Raw genomic sequence first — 27,867 nt, 5'->3', positions numbered from 1 at the left:
AACTGAATGCAGTCAGCTAAGATAAAGTAGTCTATTACATTGTTTCTGAGGTCTGGAAGAGAAAATCACATGAAACATTGTCCCTAATCATGAGGCTGGCATTGACTCGTGTTTTAACAATAGCCATTAGCTGCTCTTTTCCTTTTCTGAAATCTAGTAGATTGTGCTCAATTACATGTGTAAATTCAGAGTAATTCTAGAGATAGAGTATTCAGTGAATTTACTCTAGATATGCTTGCATATAAATAAGTAGGACTTGGCCCTATGTGTATGCTTAGTTTTTATAAATTAGAATTGACATTTGCACAGAGTTTAAGAAGGAGGTAGGGTTGTTTAATTCATGATTAATAATCTCATCTCAAACATTAAACAAAGTCTCTCCTGAACTGCTGGTAGTCTATTTTTCACTTTTGCCTAATTTTAAGATAGACTTTAGGAGTTTTGTTTGTTTTAATGACTCCGCATCTCACAGTACGCACTGTATTCCAATGCTCCCCCTGGGAAAAAAAACCCTTAAGCATTTGTTATAAGTGAGAGAATAAATGTGTAATCTTTCTTTAATCACAACTCCTACAAGTGAATTCCTTTATAATTCACATACAAACAAAAAGACAGTCATTGCCTGCATCTTACTCAGTTTTCTTGAGAGAACTTTTTCATATATTCAGTGAATTCAGGAAAGACGCATTGTCCAGTGTTATAATTGACCCTTCTTACTTTGTCTTTCCTACCTTGCTCTTTTTCACAAAATCTCTCGTTTACTCCAACCCCCAAAATTTCTTTAGAGGCAATAAGGTAATTTTCTTGTGCATATAGTGATGTCTAATTGGGCATGAAAATATTGTCACTATGCCATTGTGCCTGCATTGGTGTTCCATAATGTTTATATGCAAACCTGGGATTTTGTAAAATATAGTCAGGTGATTTTATAATGTAGTGGATTGGTCAAAATCTTACCATAAACTAGATTGGTCCTGTTCTAGTGCTGTATAAGTAATTTTTCAATGTTTTTAAGAGTCTTATAAAAATTTCCCTGAATATTTGTATTAAAGCACTCATCTCAAATGAGTATGCCTAGTATCAATTTGATAGTTGGTTTAAACTCAAATATAGACTTGTTAGCTAGGGCTTCAGTTAATTTGAGTTCACTAATAAAAGGTTCAAAGTTTGCTTTGTACAGTAATCTTTATTTGAATTAGACTTAATTTAAAAAAAATTTAGACTCTAATGCTTGCCTCCAAAAAAAATCACATTACTAATATGGCTTTGTTTTTTTCTCATTAAATATACAATTTCACAAATAGCTAAAGCCCTATGTTGTCAAAATGTATTTTGATTCTGTCAGTAATTCAGGAATGTTACCCAGCTATGTTTAATCAAAACAGAGGGGAATTATGCTGATTTATTTTTGCAGCGACGGAAGTCTGAACAGTCAAAGAAAACATCCTTGTTACATTAGCTGGTGTTTTAATTCACATCTTGTTTGTTTTTTCGCATGCATGCATAGTACTTTCTAAAGAACTGTGGTTAGGTTAATGAACAGAAATGATGGGTACAGAAGTTAAACCAGCACAACCTGATCAGTTCAGACCCATTAATACAGATATTAATGCATATTTCCCACCTGCTTATTAGTTTTGTTCAGTACTTGAGTAGGCACCGTGTAAGAAGCAATGAGTCACAAGATACTAGTTCAATCTGTATTTTATAAAGTTTATAGATTTGAGGGGAAAATGGACTTTTGAATTATGTAACTGAAGTGATACAGATGCATGTATAAATAAAAATCTGTACTTAACTGAATATAAACTTGATTATGAAAAAAATAAATGCCTGTCGTTTATTGAACTGCTCATTTTTATATATCTGTTTCTTCTGCAGTATTTTGTACACCTGAAACTCTTCCTAGCTTGGAGAAATTTAAGGGTTTGTAATGTTTAGCTATGTACTGTACTGTATTAAAGTACAAATTCATAATTTGTATACAAAGCATTCAGTGTATAGTGGCATTGCCTTTTCCTCTTATAAGCAGTGACTGACCAGACAACAGTATCCAATAATGTGCTCTTTTGAAATGTTCAAGTCCCACCAGGAAAAGGGTCTCCATTTTATCACCCACAGGGTCTAATCATAATTCACATTTTACATTTCCAAGTTCTGCATTAACATTGCATTGGATGGTACTCAAATGCCACATGTGATACAAAGTAAATTCAACCAATACTCTTTAAACTTGTCCCCCAAATATGGCAATAGGTGGGAAATTGAGGGAGCTGGGCGAAAATATATTCTGAACATCTGAGGACATCCTTATAAATAACTTTTCAGAAGAAAAAAAGATTGCTCTAGATCATATTATATGTAGAGCAGCACTTAATTACTATGGTAACAAGACATTTAAATACCAAGAATGAGAGGTGGAACTACCTTATCTAGCAGGAAAGCAATGTCTAATAAAAAAACTCTGCTAATGTTTCACTACTGAGTGACTGTTTATAAAAAGAATGCAATGGCCATTAACCCCATTTCAGTGTTTAAAAGTGGGGATTGGCTAATTGGATGAAATAAGCCTTGAAGAGTCAAAACCTTGTCAAACAACTTCATCTTCCTCCCCGCTCTTCTTGGTTGGGAGCAGGGGGAGAAGAAAGCCTCTGCCTCTTGCTGGTTCTAGTGAGAAATTGAAATACCACCGTATAGGTTGTTAGGACAGAACTTTGATCCAACCAGAAGCAGGATGTAGAAGTATAATCAAGAGTTGCAGCCCAAAGGAGTTGGGAGAAGAATTTGAACTCCTGGTTACAACCTGACCCACCTGTCTTGAAGGACACTTCCCATTCTATATGTTGTTTGAAAATGCTGACCTAAGCATTGATGCTAGATAACTTTAAAATTATATTGCCATTACCTGTAATTGCTTCTGTTAAATTCTGGATGCTTTTTCTGCTATAACGTCTACATGTTGGGTTTCTAATACTTATTCTGTACTATACTTTATTTTTATCCAGAAAAATTCACCAACGTGACTTGTTGGTTTTTAGAAGCTAAAATCCCAGTAAAGAAAAAGAATTGCACACAATAGTCTTTGTCCACTTGCATCCTCTCTCAAAAATATAGGACTGTGATTCTATGCAATTGGGTTAGTGAGTTCCTATCAAGTTTCCTTGTCCATAAAGATCATATTGTTTGTACAGTATATATTCTTTCAACCGCTTAGGCAGTGGAAGGAATGTCATGAAGACAGGACAACGCAGATGCAAATGACCCATGCATTTCCGAATCTTCAGACGACAAAGATGTTTCAAAGAACGTGGATTTGCTATTAAAAAAAAAAGTGTCTTTTACCAGTCAAACAACAAACAACAATATACTCACTTTTGCATGAAAGCCGCAAGCAACATTTCAGAAACTTTGGTCAGATTTTGATTCCCTACCACTTGTTGCATAGTATATTAATTCTGAACACGCTCACTGAAATCACAGGCGCTTCCTTGAAGTAAGCTGCTACCCAACATGATGAGGGTATCAGGATCTGGCCTTTTTTAAGTGATCACCACGCAGTAACATTTGCAAGTGTAATGAACTGAGGCATTAGCCTAGTTTTTGTGAATCTAAGCTTTAAACACAAAATAATTTAAGTTTGAAGAAAAAGTTTGACAGAGGGTAATTTAGGCCTAAAGCATAAAGGAGTTGTCTGTTGTCTCTGTACAGCACAGAGGTGAGAGAGCAATAAAAAGACTACAGGGAGCAGTTACTGTGTGTGAACTTTTCCCTATTACATAGCAGTCATCCTTGCCTCTATTTTTTTAACTGCACTTGCAGCTACTTGGGGGAAAAAATGACCAGGCCAGATTAGCTAACAGCTCTGTATGCCTAAAGTAAAATAATCTAATCTGAAAGAAACAGCCAGTTGACTGAATTACTTCATATAAAGACCTGAATTTGTTGCAGCAGCGATAGTATAGGAAAAAACTTTTAGTCTTGAGCAACATTAAGTATATGTTTGTATGGACGCCCTCTGCATGCATTTAAGTTACAGTAGGTATATTCTACTGCTGCTTTGTAATTAGGGAACTTCCAAGCCACCCAAAATGATACATATTCTTACTGATGTGACTTAGTAATATTATTATCACAAACTTCCAAGGCCTACTGTATTTGGAAATTTTACTTCAGGCTGAACTTTAATTGATTTTTGTTATAAGGATGGCAGGACAAGACAACGCTGGCTCAGATTCTCCAAGGTAAGTCAGGGCCCAACTCCCATTGAATCAATAAAAGTTAGGCACCTAAATACCTTTGAGGATCTGGTCCAATGGTGCCAAGATAATACAGAAAATAAACAAGCCAAAAAGTAGCGTTATCTAGTATTTTGGATGTTTCAAAACTCTGAACACCTGACACTTACTCAAAATGGAATTGATTTCTGGCCATAGTGTCTGTTCCTTGAGAACTGCTTTCAGTTTACAGCAGATGTTAACATGATCAACATAATCTAGCATCACTCGCACTACTTTTCCAGCTACGTGCTTCAGCCACGACAGCGTTATCACTTCACAGAACTAAGAGAGGAAAAAACAGCATATTTAAGAGTATAGCATTCAACTTTTCTGTGACTCATTTCCCCTTTTCAAATTCCTCTGCAGGACATAAACAATTAAACCCCCAAAGAAAAGCCAGGAGCGAGTGAGTGCTGAATCACTCCGAGGTTGGATTGGTTGTAATAAGCTTCACATAAGTCTTCAAACAGAATGTGAAAAACTACTGGCTAGTCACTTTAAGTTTTCAGTCTCAACTAGCTTGAAGCCATCGTGAAAGTTACATGGAAGCGAAGGTTCAACCAGCGAGTTTAAAATGTACACGTCAGTGCATGTTTGTTACATTACAATAAGGAAAAGGGTTTAGAACCGCACATATGGTAACTGTGCGCCCACACTTGTAGTGTGAGATGTTACATTTGTATTGTACTGAAAAATGTAAAGATGAGCTGTGAAGCTAGAAAAAATGTTTTTGTTTTAGTCCTTTACAATTCATAAAGATTGCATCAAGTGGGTGTATTTTTAACCTGTATTTGAATATCAAAAACTGCCAGTTCACGGTTTGCTCTGTTTGTTAGAGGCCTTCTTTGGCATGATCATTGCAAGGCCTGAATTGTAATGTCAGATAAAGCAGTTGCCTGTATTGCAGGTCTTCCTCCCTCCTAAATCACAATGTTTGGACACAGGAATAGTGGCAGCTTCGGCTACAGCTTTGTGGCATTCCATTTCAAGTGATATCATGGTTTTTGCTAAACTCTTCCAGCAAAGAAAGTCCTAATACTTCTAATATAAAACTATAAATAAGTAGTAAAGGGCAAAAAAAAAACCGTGTACAGTAACTGGAATTCTTCTAGCTGTATGGTCCCCAACTGTATTCCATCCTGGGTGTGCGTGCGCGCCACGTGCCTGAAACCAAAAGATTCTTGCTAGAAGTGTCTGTCGCTCCATTCCTGTGTCCCTCTCCTCTTTGTGTTTTGAAATGAGGGCATATGGAGTGGGGCGGACCGATTGCCTCTCCAGTTGCCTTTTGACTATGAGTAGCCCTAACATAAGGATCTACAGCAGAGGGGAAGGAGGCGAGGTAGTGGAATACACTGTGACAAAGCTCCTCTTCTAACGTGGTGGGTCCTGCACTTATTGGCGGATTTTGCTCGCCTCAGAGATTCATGGCAGCCCTCAGTTTGGCCACTTTTATGGCTCAAATCTGCTGTTCACTCAGATAACCTCATCACTAACCAGCATGGGGAAAAAAGACTAAGAATAATCCCCGCACTTTCTGCTGATCTGGATCAGGGACCAGCTCAAAGACCTTCACCTCTGGTGGAAACTCCTGTGTTGGGTCAGGGGTCGGGAGATTTGGGGGGAACCCGGGCCCACCCTCTACTCCGGGTTCCAGCCCAGGGCCCTGTGGACTGCAGCTGTCTAGAGTGCCTCTTGGAACAGCTGCGCAACAGCTACAACTCCCTGGGCTACTTCCCCATGGCCTCCTCCCAACACCTTCTTTGTCCTTGCAACAGTACCTTCCTCCTGATGTCTGTTAATGCTTGTACTCCTCAGGCCTCCAGCAGCACGTCCTCTCACTCCCAGCTCCTTACGCACACCTCACTAACTGGAAATAGAGCCTTTTAAAACCAGGTGTCCTAATTAGCTTTAATTAATTCTAGCAGCTTCCCGATTGGCTACAGGTGTACTAATTAACCTGCCCGCTTTAATTAGTTCTAGAAAGTTCCTGAGTGTTCTGGAATAGTCCCGTTATCTTACCCAGGGATATGGGACCTGCTTAACCTGAAACTAATGTATCTACCTTTGACCACTCTCTTGTAGTCAGCTGGCCTGACCCTGTCACAACACATAAAGACCACACATCTTGAAGAACTCAAAGAAGTGTAGGTAAATAACATTTTTTTTTCAAGTGATGGTCCCTATGTCTATTCCAAAGTGTACACAGTCGCTATGTGTATACATATGTATATGTGTATACATAATCCCTATGTGTATTCCACTATGGGTGACTCAAAAACAGTACTCATTGAAGAGGAGGAGGATGCAAGGACCCTTGCTTACCACCAATTGGAGGACTGCCCTGTTGAAGGATCCATCAACTGTAGCAGTTTGCATCATGGCTTAATGATCTACTGAAGGAGTGAACAGAGTCCCATTTGTGAACAGAGCCTCACAGAATTCCAGGAGCTGAACTTCTGCAAAGTGAGGCTACTAATACAGATTGGGCACTAGTCGAGAGGGCCATCACACCTTGTGGGGGAGGAATTGCAATTAACTTGTAACAAAGCAGTATGCAGCCCAAAATCCATTTGGAAAGTCTGAGAAGAGATTGCTTCCCCTCTCATACATTCCATAAAGGATATACACAGCCTCGGTCAGTGTTTTTCAAAGTTCAGGTCATGACCCAATACTGCAGTGGTTCCCAAACTAGGGGCGCCGCTTGTTCAGGGAAAGCCCCTGGCGGGCCGAGCCGGTTTGTTTACCTGTCATGTCCGCAGGTTCAGCCGATCGTGGCTCCCACTGCTGCAGTTCACCGCTCCAGGCCAATGGGGGCTGCGGGAGGTGGCGGTTAGCATGTCCCTCGGCCTGCTTTGCTTCCTGCAGCCCCCACTGGCCGAGAACGGCAAACCACGGCCACTGGGAGCTGTGATCGGCTGAATCTGAGGATGCGGCAGGCAAACAAACCGGCCTGGCCCACCAGGGGCTTTCCCTGAACAAGCGGCGTCCCTAGTTTGGGAACTACTGCAATACTGGGTTGTGGCATGTAGGACACTGGGTTGCCTTGCTCACCATCCAGGGACCCGAGCAGCTCTGGTCAGCACCACTGACCAGGACTTTAAGAGTGCCATCACCGGTGCTGCCCAGCTAAGGCAGGCTAATGCCTACCTGTTCCGACACCACACTGCGCCCCAGAAGCAGCCAGCAGCAGGTACAGCTTCTAGGCCGGGGGGCCACAGGGCTCCACGTGCAGCCTCCCCCTGCCCCAGAGAACTGACTCTACACTCCCATTGGCCAGGAACCAATGAGAGGGGGGGTGATGTCTGCAGGCGAGAGCCGCACGGAGCTGCTTGCACACCTCCACCTAGGAGCTGGACCTGCTGCTGGCCGCTTCCAGGGCACAGCATGGTCTGCGGTGCCAGGACAGGCAAGAAGCCTGCCTCTGCACCCCAGCTGCGCTGCTGACTGGGAGCCACCGGAGGTAAGTCTGCACCCCAACCGCCTGCCCCAGTCCTGAGAACCCCCAAACCCAGAGCCCCTCCACCCCAAATGCCTCATCCCTGGCCCCAGCCCAGAGCCCTGACCCCTCCTGTACCTCAACCCCCAGCCCCAACCCAGAGATCCCCACAAACCCAGAGCCCCTCCTGCACCCAAACCCCTTATCCCCAGCCCAGAGCCCTGACCCCCTCTCACACCCCAACCCCCTACCCAGAGCTCCCTCCCACTCTCTAAACCCCTCATTCCCAGCCCCACCTCCCAGCCATCACCCCCTTTGCCCCAACTCCGTTGGGTCGTGGACATCAACAATTTCTTCAACTGGGTCCCCAGGAAAAAAGTTTGAAAACCACTGGCCTAGGTGATCTCCTAAAGGATTTAGTCCTTTGCAGGTAGATTGCCAAAGCTTGATGGACATCCAGAGAATCAAGTTTTCCCTGGTGGCATTTGCCTAGGGGATGAAAACGAGCAAGTTGCTTTAGATGGAATTCCGAGATTACTTTGGGAGTGAATTTTGGGCATAATCTCAGGGAAATTGGGAAATCAGGGAAACCTCTGGCAGATTGCATAAAGCAGATCACAATAAGGGCCTCCCCGTTTACCCTCTGAGGCGATGGCAACCAGAAAGGCAACCTGCATTGATAGGTGGACTAAGGAGCATGAAGGTGAGTGTTCAAAGAGCCTTTTTTAATGCTGATAGGGCTACATCTAGGACTACCATATCGAGATAGTTTCATGCTTGGAAGACAAGTTCTGACGATCCTTTAGAACGCATACTGTAGCAGGATGGGTGAAAGGTACGCTGACAGCTGCTAAATACACCTGCAGGGAGTGAAGTTTTTAAGGAGAGAAGGTAGTCCAAAATGGCAGGGATTATCATTTGATAACTCTCTGGGGTTATCAGGTGGCGTTGGCACCAGATCGAAAATATTTCTCACTTTGCTATGCAGCACTTCCCTGTAGAATCCTAAGGATGGATTGTACTGCCTCCAAACATGCCTTTTCTAGGTTTGTCATCCATTCAAATGCCAGGCTGTTAGGTGGAGGGATGCTGGCTTGGGATGTTTGAGCTTGTCTCTGTCCTGGGTGAACAGGTCCAGGAAGAGTGGGATACAGATGGACATGCTGATGTCTGGAGAATGCTGGCAAGCCAGAATTGTCTTGGCCACTTGAGAGAAAGCAATATTACTAATGCTTCCTCTTGCTTGATATTCCTCAGAACTCAAGGTAAGAAAGGAATGGGTGGGAAGGCGCATGTCTGTGGGCCCAAACATTGAACTAGAAATGTGTCCCCTCTGGAGCAGTAGGTCAGACATTTCCTGTTTTTCTCAGATGCAAAGAGGTTAGGAAACCCCACTGCTGAAATATGTTCTGTGCTACCAACTCATGTAGCTCCCACTCGTGATCCCTAGAGAAGTGCCTGCTGAGACTGTCTGCTAACATGGTGTATACCTCTGGGAGGTGCACTGCTGAGAGGGTGATATGGTGGCAGATACACCTGTTCCACAGATTGACTGTTTCTGTGCAAAGAGCAGTGGACCTTGCTTCCCCTTGTTGATGTAGTACTCTGTTGTCAGGTGTGATTTGGATATGCAAGCTCTGAATGAAGGGTAGGAAATAGTGGCAGGCTTCATGAACTGACTGTAACCATGAGGTAGGTATGCTCTGGCACTGAAAGTCCAGGATCACCCCAATAAAGTCTATATCCTGTGAAGTGGGAATTAAAATGGATGTTTCTATTTTTACTTGAAGCCCCAATTAGTGTAGGAGACTGAGTAGAGATATGGTTGCCCTCTGTACCATTTGATGAGAGGAACCAATCATTGAGGAAGGGGAACACTGATGAGTCCTGGCAGCAGAGGTGGGCTGCCACCACCAATAGCCTCTTTGTGAATACCCTTGGCATTGTTGTGAGGCCAAGAGCACGCTGTATTGGTAGTGGTCCTGGCCCATGGTGAATCTCAGGAATCTCCTGTGCACAGGGTAACGTCTATGTGGAAATAAGCATCTTTTAAATCAAGATGTGTGAATTAAATCAAGCCAATTGCCTTTGTTCAGTGCGGGAACTATGGAGGCAGCATAAATATCCTGAACCTCATGGGAGAGATTAAAATGTTCAACTGTTTGAGATCCAGAATGGGTCTCAAGCCTCCTCTCCTCTTGGGAATGATTTTGAATAAAATTATTTTCCCGTGCTGGAGAGGAGCTGGTTCTATGGGAGGAGTTATATCCCAATTTGCAGATCGTACTGGTGAGTGGCTCTCTGTTTCATGCATGTCCTGGACCAATGGTGTAGGCACCTCCCTTGTCAGGATTGATTCCAATAGAATCAGGGTTCTGGCTCCATGTAGATACACTGCCCCTGTGGACATTACTATCTATCCCCTGAAGCAAGAGAGTGGACGGAGCTTCTTTCTTTCCATGGCACCAGTGGTATCAGTCTCATTGCAGTCTTTGGTTCTGGCAACTCCTTTTCACGGTGCATCAGTAGCATCAGTGTACAAGGCGTCCACTGTTGTTTTTCCCTAGTCAGTACCAGGGATGGTCCTGCTCCTACAGTTAGCATCTGTTTTGGGGTGTTTTTCCCTTCAGAGCCGGGGAATGGTACTGTGCTTCTTGTGAGCTCCTCAGACTTCCATACTGAGGCACAAAGAATAAAGAACTTGTGGTACCTTAGAGACTAACAAATTTATTTGAGCATAAGCTTTCGTGAGCTACAGCTCACTTCATCAGATGCATTTGATGCATTCTGAGGCACAGAATCTCACCCAACTTGGAGGGTGTCAGAAAAGAGGCCTTCTTATTTCTCAGCTAGTGTTTACTACTCTCTTCATGTCCCTCTTTGGAAGAGTCCTTTAATTTACTATCAGTCCCAAAGCCAGAGACCACCATACTTAGAGGGCACTTCTTGGTTCCTCTGTCCAATGTACAGGGGAGTCTGATAGGCCAGGATCAGACTGGGGCCTCAAAGCATGATCCATTATAAATCTTCAAAGTATATACTCAAGAGCTTGATAGGTTTGGCTATGAAAGGATCAGCAAACGCTGTACTTCAAAGGGATGTGGGCTTCCCTGAGGCAGTAGAGACACTTGAGGTGGTCATCACTGACTGGAACGGCCTGAGGGCAAAATGCACACTTTTTGAATCATGGGATCCTGGGCATACTATGGAGGAAGAAGTGGTTTGAATAGGAAGAGGACTCCCTAAGCCTTGAACTGGTAAGGGCTTGTCTACACAGATACATTCAGGAAAGATCATCTGAATTAACTAAAGGTGTGAATTACAAGTGGACTAAATTGCATTAAACCCCTATATAGACCCCCCCCCATTGAGAATTCAAGTGGCCTTAATTCGTTTTAGCTTAATTCACTTCCAAAATGAATTTGGGACTTGTTTACATGAACAATTTGTTAATGACAAACAGGGGTTTGAATCTACCCTGCACTAGTTTGCTGCAGACTAAGAGTATGTCTTCACTACCAACATTAAAGCATGTAGTCGTGGCTCCAGCACTGGGAGAGAGCTTTTCCCAGCGCTGCTCTCCCCCAGCCCTCTAAGAGCCCTCTCCCAGCACTGGTGTACTTTCCACTCTGCCACTTTACAGCACTGAAACTTGCATTGCTCAGCGGTGTATTTTTTCACATCCCTGACCAAGGAAGTTTCAGCGCTGTAAAGGAGCAATGTAGACAAGGCCTAGCTGTTCATGTGGACCTTGCTGATGTGCATTAACAGTCCATCAGTTCACTTTGATCTAGGCCTCTATGAAATGGACTGGATCAAAGCAAGCTAACAAACTGTTAATGAGGATAAGCAGAGTCTACATGGACAGTTAGTCTGCAGCAGGCTAGTACGGGGTAGAGTCATACTTCAGTTTCCCACAAACTAAATGTTCATTGTAAAAAAACCCAAAGCTAAAATGAAATAAGGCCACTTTAATTCTGAGTGCGAATCTCCACACAGGGCTTTAGTGCAGTTTAATTAACCCACTTTTAATTCATACCTTTAGTTCATTCAGATTAATTTTTGAAGTGTCCTCATGTAGACAAGCCTTAAAACTACACTAAGTATAAAAACTATTTATCTAATACCTATTTATAGATAATTACAAACAGAAGTAGAAGAGTGCTAACTAATGCTACAGCTAGCAAAAGAGTTCTGCCTCAGACCACGGGCTGCAGGAAGCAACTGGAAAGGCAGTCCATACGCACCACCTCTGATGCCCTCAGTTTGCAGCATGAGGAGAAGAAGGGTGCAGGCACAGACAACACTGCAAGCTTGAATCTTCTGGTCTCAGGCACCTGGAGGGTGTGCACACCTCCAGTGGAATATACATAGAGACCATCACTCAAAGAAGAATATATTTTCTTTGCAATTCATATTTAAAATAGACTTTTCTGCATATATTTGTTTTTAATCTGCATATTGGATCATCAGGTGTGAACTATATTCTTGTCTGCTCTATACTATCAGTTCATGGATAAAAGCTGTTTTTAGGGTAGCCAGACTGACATTCACTTATACAGTTCACATAATTCACATTGTCTGGACTTTGATCCTTTAAAACTATTTTATTGTAATAATCTGTTATCATAAACAAGGCTTCATATTTAAATTTACTACAACAACTTGTCTTCAGAACTCTGTCTACTACTTCCTTTATATATAAAGTCTATATAGTACTTTAATCCCAAACATGCTATATTAGCAAGCTATATTTCATTATAACACATCAATAAAAAGTAAATTTATTTAATTTCTAGAAGAATAGTGGCAGCAAAACAGCGAAATAAAATTCCTAGGGAAGTACTTACCATGTTGTCTTTGATAACAGAAGGAGTCCATCCTTCAAAGGCATATGGGGAATGAATGTTGTCTCCATGAAAACAATCAAAGCAGCGGTACACATCGTACCCATAATTCAGCAACATTCGTAACATGATTTCATCTTTTAGAGAATACTGCAGAGCTGAGGGGAAATGCGTCGTATTCACTCTGCAGAAGTAATTTACATTGGCCCCATGCCGAAGCAGTAGATTGATTAGCTCATAGTTACCCATTCTCAAGGCTAGCTGGAGGCACTTAATGGGGTCTTGATTTGGCAGGGCTCCAGCATCCAGAAGCAGCTGAGTTGAGCAAATATCCCCATTTGAGACTGCAAAATATAAAGCTGATTTCCTCTGATCATCATAGCCTTTGCAAACCCTCTCATGCAACATGAAATTGGCATCAAACCCAGATTTGAGGAGAAACTCAAGGCACTGAGGATGTGCTCCTGCTGCTGCTGAGTGAACTGGACTTATCCCACTCTCCTTAATGGCAGCATAATCAGTAACTGAAGCTAATTGCTTTAAAGCTCTGGAGAAAGAAAAAAGAAGGAATATATATCTATCTATTCTCTGGTACCAACTTTGAGTTTCTCAGTGCTGCAGTCTTTGTTACATGCATCTTAGCTGGGTTACAGAATTGTGTTCTGCTTTGCTTACAGTGTTGTTCATTTACTACCAAACTAGTATCCTGGCATACTACACATCTGCACTGGCCTTAACCTCTGACAATTACATGATAACCAGCTATGACTCCTACAGATTTCCAAACTACTGGACGAAGCATCAAATATTATGTCTTTCCCTCTTGTCTTTCAGGAACATTCCATTTCCCCATTTTTTAGCTAATGGAATGATATCATGACCCCTTAGAGAAGAACTTCTCCATCCCATCAGTCTGGAGAAGTCTGTAGAGACCACTCTTCTGTAACCTACAGAAAGTGGGAGAGCCCCTATTTTGTTGACCACAATGCAGTGTTACTAGTAGCTAAAAGCTGTGGTCTGGGACCGAAGACATCAAGTTCTATTCCTGACTTGGGCACTGAATAGTTGTATGACTGTAAGCAACCCAACCCTTCCACTGCCTCTGTTTCCCAATCTGTAAAAGTAAGGTGTAGCAGGGTGGTTACCCGCTCCTGCCCTGTGGGGCTTAAAAGCCAGCCCTGGGAGAGAGCCAGGGCTGAGGGCAAGAAAAGTTAGGCTGATTGGGGAAATGGCCGCAGCTGGGCAAAGCCCCAGTCAGGCTGCAGTCTGCCCCAGGGAGCGAGCTAAGCGATGACGGGCAGTAGCCAGTGGTGAGCGGGAGCCGGTTCGCTAGAACCGGTTGTTAAATTTAGAAGCCCTTTTAGAACTGGTTGTTCGGCGAGGGACAACCAGTTCTAAAAGGGTTTCTAAACTTAACTGGCCAAATGTGGTGCCTTAGGCACCGACTCCATGGGTGCTCCAGCCCTGGAGCACCCAAGGGGAAAATTTGGTGGGTGCAGAGCACCCACCGGCAGTGCCCCACCCCTGGCCCCAGCTCACCTCCGCTCCGCCTCCTCCCCTGAATGCACCGCCCCCTCCCCGCTTCTCCGCCCCCTCAGGCTTCCCGCGAATCAGCTGTTCACGCGGGAAGCTGGGGCAGGCTGAGAAGCAAGCGGCGGCTTCGTGCTCAGGCCCAGGGAGGTGGAGGTGAGCTGGGGTGGGGGGCGCGAGGAGGGCCGCCCGCGCCACAGCAGGTAACCCGGGCGGGGGGAGGGTGCAGGGGAACCGCTCCTCGCTCCAGCTCACCTCCGCCACCCTCGGCCTGAGTGTGAAGCCACCGCCTGCTTCTCAGCCCTCCCAGGCTTACCGCCGAACAGCTGATTCATGGGAAGCGGTGGGGGGGAGCGGAGAAGCAGAGCCGGGCGGTGCGTTCAGGGGCAGATGCGGAGGTGGAGCGGTGGTGAGCTGGGGCCGGGGTGGGACAGGGAGCTGCCGGTGGGTGCTCTGCACCCACCAAATTTTCCCCATGGGTGCCTCAGCCCTGGAGCACCCAGGGAGTTGGCGCCTAAGGCGCCACTTTTGATGTGATCAGTGGGGGGAGCGGTCGCTCCCCCTGCTCCCCCCCAGCTATTCTCCCCTGTCCCTAGGAGTCAGAGGGACCTGCCGGATGCTTCCTGGGAGCTGCCCCAGGTAAGCACCTCCGGGACTCTCCACCTTTCCCCCCAGCAGGTGCCTCTGGCTCTTAGGGGTGGGGTGTGCACCCACTATGGTGGCCCACGAGACCCTCTTGCCCGGTTCTGGGGGCAGTCAGGGGACAGGGGAGGAGGGTGGATGGGGAAGGGGTCCTGGGGGGGCATCAAGGAATGTGGGGGGGTTGGATGGGGCAGGAGTCCCCGGGAGCAGGGGTGGGCAACGACCCCCTCGTGGGGGGAGGAGGGAACCCGTTAAGATTTTGGCAGCTCATCACTGGCAGTAGCCAAGACTGAGGCGAGGTGGGGGTAGTGGGTGGGGATTCCCTGGGGAGGGGAGACCCACAGGGATTGTTGGGGTTTACTGCCAGGGGGCAGCACCCCCGTGGGAGGAGGCACCGGGTCCTGGGAGGGACTGGGGCCGGCGGTAAGGCAGATCACCAGATGGCAGAGGGCACTCCAGAAGCTGACGAGCTAATTCCCAAGGACAACCAGCAGGAGGCACCGCCAGGTGAGTCCGGCTCTATTACAGAAAGTGATCCTTATTCCACAGGTATGTGTGACAGTTTAATGTGTTTAAAGCACCAAGTGCAATTGTTTTTGAATCTGGTCCTCCTCTCTGCAGGTATATCAGGAGAGAATGTGGAACAGCTCTGGCCTAACTCACCTGACCATCCAGTTAGAGCACAATAAGGGAAAGTTACTTACCTTACAGTAACTGGAGTTATTTGAGATGTGGGTATTTGCTGTAGGTGCACATGCACTCCATGCACCCAGGACCAGAAGTCCCTCAATAGCACCTTACAGTAACTGGAGTTATTTGAGATGTGGGTATTTGCAGTAGGTGCACATGCACTCCATGCACCCAGGACCAGAAGTCCCTCAATAGCAGCGTCCACTGGTCCATGCCTGCACGAGCTCATGCTGCAAGCTGAGGGCGTAAGAGGCAGTAGGGTCCAACCACCTCCCCAGTTCCTAGTCTACCACGAGTTATCCAAAGAAGAAGGGAAGGAGGGTGAGTCGTGAATATCCATAGCGACCACACATCTCCAAGTACTCCAGTTACTACAAGGTAAGTTCCCCTCCTTTCTTGTACGAGTGCTGGTCCCTATGGGTATTCACTGTAGGAGACTCCCAAGCAATACTTGTTGAGGAGTTGGGTGCAAGAAAGAACTCTTGCCACAGATCACAGGATTGCTGGACTGAAGGAAGCATCCTCAGCTGAGGCTTGAACATCAACAGGTCTGACCATTGCACTACGAAGGCATCCCTTCCGGAACAGGACCCTTGAGCATCCTGAGAGCAATAAACTGAAGACTTTGGTTTCCTAAGCTGCACAGAGGTCACAAGATGGGAATCCCTAATGGTTAAAAATCCATTGCATCACTGACAATTAGAGTTCCCACTCACATCTTTGTGACATTGCCTGCTTAGGCTGTCTGCTAGGAAGTTCCTAAACCCCGCAGGTGCACTGCAGACAGGGACGTTTGATGCTGGGTGAACCAGTTCCAGAGTTGCAGAGTGGTGTGGACCTTGCTTCCTCCATTTGTTTATTTATTAAACCGTGGTCATGTTGTCTGACCTGAGCTGGATATGAGTGCAATGGTTGAAGTGCAGGGACTGCTTGCACACTCTGTGGAATGCTCAAAGCTTGAGAAGGATAATGTGATTTGTGGCCTCTTATGGAGTCCAGAGCCCTGAGCTATACATCCCCAGCCTAATAGGGATGCATTTATCATGATTAAGCCTACGATTTTGTATGGACATTTTTAGTAAAAGTCACGGACAGGTCACAGGCAATTAACAAAAATTTACAGAAGCCATGACCTGTCCATGAGTTTTACTAAAAATGTCCATGACAAAACGGGAAGGTTGAGCTGCCCCGTGGTTGCGAGCTGGGACTGGGAAGCTCTGGGGGATTCCACCTCAGGCGGGGGATCCATCCATCTGTGGGGACTGGAGAGCTGCTGGGGATGCCCTGCTGTCCGTGGGGACTGAGGAGCTAGGGGAGATTCCCCCGCTGGCAGCAGTAGCTGAGGAGCTGCCAGAGATCCCCCACTGCCCACAGGGACTGGGAAGCTGCGGGGAACCCCCACCACTCCAGGTGGCAGGGGTCCTGGCAGGACCCTGGCTGAAGTCATGGAGGTCGCAGAAGTCCTGGATTCCATGACTTCTGCGATCTCTGTGACCAAATCGTAGCCTTAATCATGATTACCTTTATGGGTGGGCTGGGAGTAAAGGGAACCACCACACAAACATTGTCCCTCTTTTCCCAGTAGATGAGAGATGCTCAGAGAGTGAGAGGAAGTCTGATTCTTTTGTCAAAGGAGTCCTTGTTTGGAACATAGACCCTTGTAGCTAAGTCTGGAGACTGCATAGGTGAAACCCAGCAAAGGGAGTCACATAGATGGATGCCGTCATGGTCCTAGGAAACCAAGTATGATTGCACTGTCATCTGATGACTGAGGCAAAGCTGGATACTGAGGTCTCTAATCATGAGGAATCTGTCTTGAGGGAAGTAGGCTCTGGCTGCATGGAAGTCTAGCACTGCTCCAATAATTGTTCTAGTCATTGTGGGTGTTTACGTGGACTCTCGTATGTTTACTTGAAGTTCTCAGGAGTGGCATAGGTCGAGCAGGGCAGAATTGCTATTTGCACCTCCTTATATGGCCATTCCTTGAGAAGCCCGTTGTTTAGACAGGTGAATATATGGTGGTGTTGCCAGCCTTAGTACGCTACCACTACCATCATGACCTTTGTAAAAAATCCTTTGCGTCACTGCAAATCCAAAGGGCAGCACCTTGTACAGGATGTGCTTTGAGCCTACCATGGGACACAGGGATCTCCCATGCACCACGTAGATATCTATATGGAAATAAAAGCCCTTTAAATCAAGAGCCACAAACCAGTAGCCTTCACTCAGGGAGGGGATCATAGAAGCCAGGGTAATCACCCTGAATCTTGAGTGACAGATGAAGGCATTCAATTGCCTGATGTCCAGAATGGGTCTGCAACTCCCCTTCTTTCTTGGGGTTAGGAAATACCTGAGTAAAAGCCCTTACCCTGGTGCCTAGGAGGTACCTAGGTGGATTAGGGAGTCCACTTCCTCCTGGAGAAACCTCTTATGAGAGGTCCCTGAAGAGGGATAGGAAGGGAGATTTTGGAGAAGAGGTAGACAGGAACTCAATGGTATAGCCTATTGAGATGTCTAAGACTAATTTCCCTGAAATTAGATGCTGCCACATCAGAAGTAAATGGGCTAGACCAGGGGCGGGCAAACTTTTTAGCCTGAGGGCCACATCGGATTTCCAAAATTGCATGGAGGGCCTGTTAGGGGAGGCTGTGCCTCCCCAAACAACCAGGCGTGGCCTGGCCCCCGCCCCCTATCCAAACCACCCCCACCCCCTGCTTCTTGCCCCCTGGGACTCCTGCTCCATCCAACCCCACCCCTGTTCCCTGTCCCCTGACTGCCCCTGGAACCCCCACCCCTGACTGCCCCCCACCGACGCATCCATCCCCTCCTCTCATTCTTCACTGCCCCTAGGAACCTGTGCCCCATCCAACCCCCCTCTCCTTCTTGACTGCCCCCCGCCACCCCATCCAACCCCCCTCTCCTTCTTGACTGCCCCCCAGGACCCCTGCTCCCATTCAACCCCCCTGTTCCCTGCCCTCTGACCCGCCACCCCCATCCACACCCCTGCCCTCTGACCACCACCCCGAACTCCCCTGCCCTCTATCCAACCCCCCCGCTCCCTGCTCCTTACCGTGCTGCCTGAAGCTCCGGTGGCTGGTGGTGCTACAGCTGTGCCGCCCAGAGCACCAGGACAGCTAAAGCCAGCCACGCCACCATGCAGCACAGAGCACTGAGTCAGGCCGTGGCTCTGCAGCTGTGCTGCCCGGCCACCCAGAGCATTGCGTTAGCGGTGAAGTGAGCTGAGGCCGCAGGAGAGGTGGAACAGAAGGGGAGGAGCTGGGGGCGAGCCAGGCCAGGAGCTCAGGGGCTGGGCCAGATGTGGCCCATGGGCCGTAGTTTGCCCACCTCTGGGCTAGACAGTTACCAAAAGGGGGAAGAGAGTAGTTTTGCAAAGACTAGTTGACATCTCTCAATCATCCTTTCAAAATGAGTTCTTGAAAGATGGCTGGGTCTGGAGACGGGACAGTGGTGGTGGAGCACTCGCATGAGCAGGGACAGAGTAGCAGATCTCACACTTTGACAGGATGTAAGATTTCCCTAGGCAGTAGAGGCAACTCTCCTGCAGACTGCTAACTGGAAAGACAGGAGGCCAGACAAGGCCAGGCTTGAAGCCTGGGACCTTGGGCATAAGTGCCCCAAATGCTCGGGGAATAAAAATGGTGGTGGTGGGAACCTGACCTCTGCTAACTAACTACAACTTAAGAATCTACTAACTAACCAGTAAAACTTAATACAACTATTTACAGAGAATGGATTGATGAAGCTAGAAGGCTGTAGACATAAGAGGGCTCCGCTCCAGAGCGTGAGCAGTAGAAAAGGAACCGGAGTGGTGGTTGTTTCTGTGTCACCTCTTATGTCCTTAGTTCACAGCACAAAGTGGCACAGCTGCGGACCAAATGGACATTGATATTGAAGAATTTCCAATCGTGGTGCATGGAGCACGTGTTTGCTCCACAGTGACTATGCATAGGGACCAGTATTCAAAGAAGAATAAGAATTTTTATGAAGGACGCAGGAGGAAATGTAAGGGATTAAATGTTTCCCCCCAAATGAAGCAAGTGGAGAGCCTATCTGGACTGGCTTGATACATTCAGGCACTGAAGACTCATGAAGTTTTGTATAAACTTTAAATGTACGTATTTTGCAGAACCTATTTATCATTATTCATTCTTACTTTTCAAATATTTATTTCATTTCAACTCACAGAAAGTGTCCTCTGTATGCAGCTCTATGGATAGGTAAGTGACCTGTGTGTTTTGGCACATTGGCATCAGCTCCATATTCTAGTAAAAGAGACAGTGAATCTGGATTTCCTCCTCCAACAGCTTCAAATAATATGGAAGCACAATCAGCTGCCTGTGAAAGGACATCAGCACCTAGGGGAAGAAGGAACAAGGGTTTTCACAGCAACTACTGTAAATATCCAGTAACAACTAGTATCTCTAACTTCCCAATTGCTTTAGAACTGTGACTTCTACTCTTCATGAAACATAAATGTTAGAGCAATAGCCAGTGTTTTCTCTCACTATAAATCTTTTGAGGTAGCATCCTTAACTTTCTATGTGTTTGTACATTGCCTAGTGCAATAAGGCCCCAAACTCTTTATGCATTATTGTAATATAAATCTTCATAATAATGAAACACCATAATTAGAAGATTGCTTTGCATGTTATTCTGTTACATGAGTAGTTGTTTTTAGGACTAAACACAGTGCAATTAATTCAGCAGAGAACAAACATATGTAGGGGTAAATTAAATATGTACAAAGCAACAGAATAGAGACCTGAAACAGAGTGAGATACATTTCATTACAACAGAAAGACATGGAGGTCATAAACTGAAAAAGGCTCACTTATCAAATATTATTTGAATATAGTGCCTCTGCCAGGGGTTGAGGAACTTGGGGGAGGGGGAATTGCCACTGCAATGGAAATATTGGGGAGGGGGGCTTATGTATGCTTCCACCCGCCACTGTATCTTGTAAAAGTGAGAGTGGGACCTGGCTGGCATGGGGGTCGGAGGCAGTGGCAAGACCAAGATCCAGAGGAAGAGCTGGAGTGGCTGTTGCAGTGCAGGAGATCAGGCCTGCTGCTGGGGAGCAGGTAGGAACAGCTCTTCTCTCCTTGCCTTCCAGCCACTGCAGGTCCCAGCAGAGGCACCTGGCCCAGGGAAGGGACAGGGTCACATGTACCAGGGTGGACTGGGAGACAGGGCACTAACACATGGGCAGGGACAGAGAGGGTGTTCAGTGCACAGGGCACCAGCCACTGAAGAACTGCAAAGATGCCCTTCACAGTTTGGAACTGACCCCTCACCTCTCCACCCTCCTCACTGAGTCTCAGTAGCTCCCTTTGTTCCCCCTCATTCACAGAGAGCTTTTGCTGGCCTCTGCCCCCCACAACTCCCATGCCTCTGCAGATATACACTGTGATAGTGTGTGCCCTATCACATGCTGATGGAACCCATTTCAAGGCAGTTAGATTGTGGGGGACTGCATGCATCCCCTTTATTCCAGTATTACAGAACAAAGGGGGATAAAACCCTCCACCCCAAAGTGTCTCACTCGCTTCCAGAGATGGCCTGTCTACATGAGTAAATACTATTTTATTTAAGCATGATTGGAAATGCTTTCATTAGCTGACACAATGCTGATCACAACTTTGTGGTTGGTGTGTGCAAACACAAGTCATACGCCAGCTAGTAATGGTTAAATCTCTGTCTTAGTGGTTCAGTTTAAATACTGCAACATTTTCTCAAGTAGACAAGGCCAGAGACATGCGTTTACAGTGTAGATCTGTGGAAACAACATTATGAAGGAGAAACAAAAGTTACTGTTTTAAGAATAAAATCCTGATGTTTAAAGAGACAGAGTGGGTGAGATAATTATCTTTTATTGGACCAATTTCTGTTGGTGAGAGACATGCTTTTGAGCTTATACAGAACTCTTCTTCAGGTCTGGGAAATGTAGTCAGAGTGCTACAGCTAAATACATGTGGTACAGATTGTTTAGCATAAATATTGCAAGGGACCATTCAAAGTGAAGTGGCCCATTAACATGACATTTACATTTTTTTCATGGCAAAGTTAATGGCAATCAAGAGGAAAAGAAAATGCAATTATCTTCTCTTCCCCCATCTTCAGCTTAATACAGTCTAGGCCACAGGATGAAGTGTTAGCTGAAGACTGTAAACTCATAATGAACATGGTCTCTGTAACTGTAAACAAAGGCCTGGTAGATTTAGCCTACAGTTCTCTTTGGGAAGGAATATATTTAAAAAATGCCATTGTGTTGTGTTTATGCATTTATGTTGCTTGGTCACAAAACTCCTTTAGTTGGAGGTATCCCTTGAGTAACAAATGTTATATGTGCATGTCATATGATGATTAGTTTAATAGCATTCTAACCACAAAACTTTTGAAAGACTTAAGGGATCTGGGTAGAAATAATAATGATTTGAAAAGATAATGTAGTATGGATGTCTTAGAAGAATATTGAAATTTAGTAGATTATGTAATCACACCAACAATTCTTAACTACTGTGCTTGTCATGTATTTTGTAAGAGTTAAGTTCTTCAGGTGATTAAAGATGTACTGTAGTGACCAAACAAAAACAGGATACTGTGCAGAAAAAGTCATTCCTATGTGCTAACGTGAATACCCTTGAACATACAAAGTGACTGTTGTAATTCATTCTAAAACACTCCAAATAAAACCAGCAATTTATATACTAGGTTGTATATATTAATATCTGTCCACTATGTTAGCAGTAAGAATGTCACAAGGTTTTTTTTCCCACTCAAAACCTTATTTTGGTAAGGTAATATTGTGCTGACAGGGGAGCTAGCAATTCTACTTTGCTACCGCACAGACAATTATTCATGCCCTTAATGGGAGGGGGATTAATTTACTCACATTTTGAAATCATTAATTTTCTGCCAACACACATGGCTGTGCAATTTCAACCCCTTATTTAGTCTGAAGAATAAAAACTTCGTGGGATCTTTCTGACAACCACCAGTTATTAAACCAACATAATGAACTGTAAAAAAAAACAAAAAAACAAAACTGTATATAAATTCTCACCTTTTTGCAGTAAAATTTCCATAATTTCTGTATGCCCAATCTGCGCAGCCAGTGCGAGGGGAGTGAGCCCATATGCACTGCGGGGATCAGGATCAGCTCCAAAACAAAGCAGAAGGTTCACCATATCTTTCCTGCCTAGTCTGGCTGCTTCATGTAAAGCTGTCCTCTTATTGACACACTGCAAGTTTACATTTGCTCCAAACCTTATCAGCAGAGAGGCAATTTCATATAAATCATGTTTAATTGCTGTAAGATAATAGGTGAAACATCAGCTATTTAAAAATATTATTTAACAATATTCTATACACTATTGTTTCTGTTGTGCTATTGCCCAGGAGAGCCTCTACTCTGCTTTCAGCTTTTCTATTTATACACAGAGATATCTAAGAAAGAGAATTAATAGATGGGGAACACTTCCCTCCATCTCTGTGATCTTCTATACCATTAAAAAGCAGAGTAGTGTCATACAGAGGAGGGAGGTTAGTGCCCCACAGTTGCCTGCAGCACTTTTACCAAATGATGCAGTATCTGATATGTTACATTCTCTAAATACTACAAGTTATATAGCGGAGAACATGTAACCCAGGTGGCTGCATTAGAGAGGTGTACACCTTCTCAGCCAAGGATGAAACTGTCTTTCTAGTGTAGTTGGCTTTGAAAGCAAGTTTCCCTGACTATATGGCTTATCCACTTGGATTTGGATGTTACACAATGTTTTTTCTTCACTTTTCTCGTTCCTTGGCCCTTGTGGAGGAAAACAACCACTCCAAGCATGTGAATTTCTGAGCACACTCAAGAAATTCATAGCACCCTTCTAAGGTTCAGACAGCAGGGCATAGGTGCTGGCAGTAGGGGTGCTGGGGGTGTGGCAGCACCTCCTGTCTTGAAGTAGTTTCCATGATAAACAGGATTTACAGTTTGGTTCAATGGCTCTTGGGACCACCACTAAACAAAACTGTTCCAGCACCCCTTCAGCAGGGTCATTGCTTGTTCGTGGTAGCTAGGATCAAGTCAGAAGAAGCAACATGAGCAACATGAATCTTTTTTGAGGGGAGGACCTGTCTTGTTCCACCTAGACTGCTGAACCCTTGCCATGTAGAGTGCCTTGGGAAGAGGAGGATCATTTGGACCTCCTTGCTTTTGAGGGAGTCTTTGAGAAAGGAATTCTTAACTTTGTTTTCCCTTTTTAAAATGCTACCTCTCACTCTCAACCCCTTTTTGGGGAGTAAGAAGCAGTTGCAGGGTCTGCTTTACATGTGACAGCTTGGGCAATCCCCAGCACTGGAGATCCTGCCGAAGTTAGCTTTGTTGTAATTCTGCAAGGGACAGCTCATTGCACACTGGAGCAAGAGTCCACAACATTTCATATGCGGTGTGGACCTAGAAATTCCCATAGGACTTCGTAGCCTACTCCATTTTTTAAATTTTCTACTTAGCTGTCAAAGATATTGACTCTCCACCTATTGGAGACTGAAATAGCTGAGCTCTAGTAGCCAACAAGTCCCTGATATGCAGAAAATCACCAGACATCACCAAATAGCCCTGATGCTAGAAGAGAGGCAGTATCTATTGTTCATCACTAGAAGAAGTGAGGTGGTTAATCTCCAAAGTTATGAGATACTTTCAGACCTTCAAAGGTGTAAACGGACTCTCCCACAGTACAGTAACACTTCATTTTCCAATCCTGGCCAGGCCCCAGAAGTGCAAAAGCAAGCACAAATCAGGGATTCTGAAAAAAAGTTAACTAAACTTTCTTTTGAACTTGGAAAAGAAAAAGGCGTGGTTCAAGTTTTGAGGGAAAGATTGTGCAAATTCTTATTTTATCTGAACTGATTCATTCCTAATATGTCGTTTAGTTATGGCTCATCTACACTACAGTCATACCTGTCTGAGGAAACTTGTTTAATAGTATAGACAGGTCCTCAACTGGATTTCTGGTCTTTTGTGCATGTTAGTCCTCAGAATGGATTGGGATTTAGTTAAAGCATTGATACCAACTGGAAAGAAAAATAAATGACAAAGTATTGCTCTGTCTTTCTCTTGGCCAATGGAAATATACAAAATTCTGGAAACTGAAAGTTTTACAGACTTTACAGTCAACAACAAAAGACTGCAAGATACAAAACAAATTTTTCATGCAATGGAAGACATGAATAGAATTTCCCCCCACCATAAAAATTATTTGATTTACCTATAACTAAAGAAGAATCTCCTTCTTCATTCTTAACATTAGGGTTGCAGCCACTGAGCAGGAGAAAGTGGACATTGTCTAAGAAGCATTTATCTACTGCTACAAAGAGAGGAGTTTCCCCTTTCAGACTGGTCTGCTCCCACACAATGGGGTCTGAAGCTGAAAGATACCCAGGAGAACAGCACACATTGGGAATGGAACTAATCATCAAAACTGACTTAGTAAAACTTTCAAATGAGGAGCACAGAATACTCTTTACCTTTCAGAGTTATTTCTAGGATGTTCTTGTTTAATTGTGCTGCAGCTTCATGCAAAGGAAGCCAGCCTCGCTGATCAGCTTCCTTAAAAGCAGAACAGTGCCTCATCAACTTCAGCAAGACTGCTTCTTGGCCTGCAGTATATAGAATCAGAATCATATCACACTATTTAGCATAAAGCAGAAAGTTCAAGACAATTGAAATCTAGACTCCACTTACATCAAGGAATATTTGGAGTATCACCAACTCCATTACTACAGCCAGAACTGGCAACTTTGCTTCTCAAAACAATTTTCTATCTAAGGTTGATTTAAATGAATGTAGAGCTAATGATAGTGATTTATTGGGCTCATTTTCTCTAGATGAATCCTCCCAAAGCATTTCAGAAGCTGCATATATCAGAAAATACTTATAATCAATGCTTAATAGGCCTCCTATGCTACAATAATACAAATAGTAAATAAATAGTATAAATATACAAATAAGAAATAAATAGTATACACATTTGAAATTCAGCTGCCTCTGAAATAGAACATGACAGTTACTGAACAGCTCAAAGGAACTTGTCCAACTGAAACTATATATGAATTTTCAGGTATGCAGAATAAAATTAAGCTAGAATTTGAATAACACTCAAAAACTACTTTTACTACCTCTACTCTTGCTAAAAATGCCACAGAATCTTTAACTGATAAGTGGTCTGGTCTTCAATTCTGCATCTCATCTGAAAGATGGAATCTCCAGTAGCCCAAAACATCATTCTGGGTATTCAGTTCTTAGAAAGTGAGGGGAATAATGCAACCTACTCAGTCCTTAACAAAACTTCCTACACCAATCAAATTAGAATAGAGCGTTGATGATTTGTGTGTTTGTACTTAACTGCCCGTATTGCTGTGATTATCTTTCCATGTTCTGTTCTCATAACAAACTGGAATCTGCACAAACAGAACAAAATAATTATAATTTATATCAGTTAAGAGAAAAATATGCATGCTATTAAAGTAAAAATAAATAAGTAAATGCTCTATCTGCTGTTTAATAACAGACCAGAATCATTTTGATTTGTTTTGTAAATAGTAGATATTCACATCATTTACTTATTTGTTTTATTTGCTGTTTCCCAATTTGCACTAGTTACCTACTGTGACTTAATGAAACACATTCTCTTTGAAAAGGAAGCTGAATTTCACATTCTCTTGATCACAGTTCCTAATCTTTGTAACAAAAATCCCACCGATGAAGAATAAGCATACAATTAGAACTCAATTTAATACAGAAAAATAGTTTGTACTGCATGTTATAGCTGCATAGAACATAGGTATTTTTCTTTGCTATAGCTTTTACCAGTATAAACCATAACTCTTAGCACATATGTAATAATTTTCAAAGAGTACAATATAAATACATTCTTCAATTTCAGTCTACATGGATTCACTCCTCTTTCCCTCCCAAGAGTTATTTGGAAGTTCCAGGTTTCTACAAGCACAAAAATATAAGATTTGTGAACTTTAGTCACCCTTTTGATGAATGTGGTGTAAATGTGCATTGAAACCCCCAAACAAGTTAGTTTCAAGTGCTCTCAAATTTCACTTGGGAAAATTTCAAACAGTTCACCTCTATTATGTGTACATATAAAAGGAGAGGCAGCTTATATATGCACCTTAATAACACTAAGCAAGCAGTCTACAATGGCAAGCATTATGGTGCAGGGTTACATATAAAAATACTAACATAAATAGACTATTACATAGTAATAGTTTGTAACATAGCTCCCAGTTACACTGCCAGAATATATTCCACAGCAAACTATTACCTATCACTCTCTGCAGTATCTGTAACTGTCTCATTTCTACGGATATTCTGCAAGCTTTGTTGAATAACATTCTGGGTGGGGATGTCATCAAAGTCTTCATCATTCACATATTTAGAATTAGACATTTTATATCTGTATAACTTGGATCACAAGCAACGAGGAAAAAAAAGTTCTAGATAGGAGGCAGTTTTTTAAATCTTCTGGTTAATTGTGGATTTCCAGAAACAGCAGAAGCCACAGAAGACTTAGGTACTGAAAGAAATACGAAGAATTGTTACAAATCAGAAACAATCCCCCAGCCAGTACTTTGATTTAAACACTGCAAAGACAGTCAACTGTTCTCTTCAGAGTAGGAAATATGTTCCAGTACGGGGGTTTGTCATAGTTCTTTCCGCCCTCTTAAAGAGCAAACATGTAAAATAGCTAATGTTATGGCACCACCTACCAGAAAGCAAAAAAAGTAGAGGTTACTTACCAGGTGCAGTAACTGGATTGCTTCAAGATGTGTGCCCCCTAAGGGTGCAGCACTTCAGGTGCATGCGCACCTGAAGTGGCGCACCCATAAGACCACTAGTAAAAGAACAACAAAAAAACCTAATTAATAATTGGTATAAATTATTAACTCCCACTTCAGTCATTTTGCCTCTTCTCTTTAGTGGCACCATAATAATGGGTACTCTAGAGTACCTTTATAGGAGGAAAGGATGTACACTAAGTGTTTACTATAATTTCCCATACTCTTCTCACGTGATGCTTGGCAGTGGGGAAACAATTCGTAGATCACTGCTTTTGCTCAAGATTTGCTTCAATCGAGGAGCATTTAAGGCCATCAATTACTGTCAGAAAAGCACTGCAGCTCTGTGTAAGAGTTCATGTTTTAAGTCTTCCAGTGAAAACCACACCGAAGTATGTGCCTCAAACCTGCCAGAAATTCTGATCCATGTTATTGTGTGCATCCAAAAGACCAATTTGCAAAATAAAATAAAGCTGTCCTGAACAGCACTATATGTTTGTGAATCTCAATAGTTCTACAGGACCTACATAAACTTTTGATCTACTAATTTCAGATGAAAGCTGCAATCAACAATGCCTGTGCACAA

At 43.9% G+C, this 27,867-nt stretch overlaps 1 protein-coding gene across 3 annotated transcripts; it reads right to left on the bottom strand.

Annotated features, from left to right (window-relative positions):
- ASB14 (ankyrin repeat and SOCS box containing 14) lies at window positions 1-26,892 on the bottom strand. Of its 3 annotated transcripts, XM_043520005.1 has the most exons (9): window positions 26,768-26,892; window positions 25,839-25,889; window positions 24,957-25,093; window positions 24,698-24,856; window positions 22,507-22,752; window positions 19,627-19,798; window positions 12,564-13,107; window positions 4,406-4,559; window positions 1-3,316 (listed from the first exon to the last, which is right to left on the bottom strand). In XM_043520005.1, the coding sequence occupies exons 1-9, from the start codon at window positions 26,890-26,892 to the stop codon at window positions 3,138-3,140; spliced, it is 1,767 nt and encodes a 588-aa protein (XP_043375940.1). In that variant the 3' UTR covers window positions 1-3,137. The 3 variants fall into 3 exon arrangements, with proteins under 3 accessions (XP_043375940.1, XP_038264604.2, XP_038264605.1); XM_038408676.2 differs by lacking the exons at window positions 24,698-24,856; window positions 25,839-25,889; window positions 26,768-26,892 and having other exon boundaries at window positions 24,957-25,152; XM_038408677.2 differs by lacking the exons at window positions 24,698-24,856; window positions 24,957-25,093; window positions 25,839-25,889; window positions 26,768-26,892 and adding an exon at window positions 24,391-24,534.
- Window positions 26,893-27,867: the final 975 nt, after the last annotated feature.

This window comes from Dermochelys coriacea, chromosome 7 (assembly GCF_009764565.3).
Source record: "Dermochelys coriacea isolate rDerCor1 chromosome 7, rDerCor1.pri.v4, whole genome shotgun sequence".
Taxonomy (NCBI): Eukaryota; Metazoa; Chordata; order Testudines; family Dermochelyidae; genus Dermochelys; species Dermochelys coriacea.
Note: the sequence above shows the minus strand (reverse complement) of the source record. Positions and strands in the feature narration are given on the sequence as shown.

Excerpts from the sequence above, each read along its gene's own strand:
- ASB14 (XM_043520005.1), bottom strand. The coding sequence starts at position 26,892 with ATGTCTAATTCTAAATATGTGAATGATGAAGACTTTGATGACATCCCC. Across the intron at positions 24,857-24,956 it reads CCTAGAAATAACTCTGAAAG|CTTCAGACCCCATTGTGTGG; the intron begins GTAAAGAGTATT and ends GGTATCTTTCAG. Across the intron at positions 19,799-22,506 it reads GGAAATTTTACTGCAAAAAG|GTGCTGATGTCCTTTCACAG; the intron begins GTGAGAATTTAT and ends TTCTTCCCCTAG.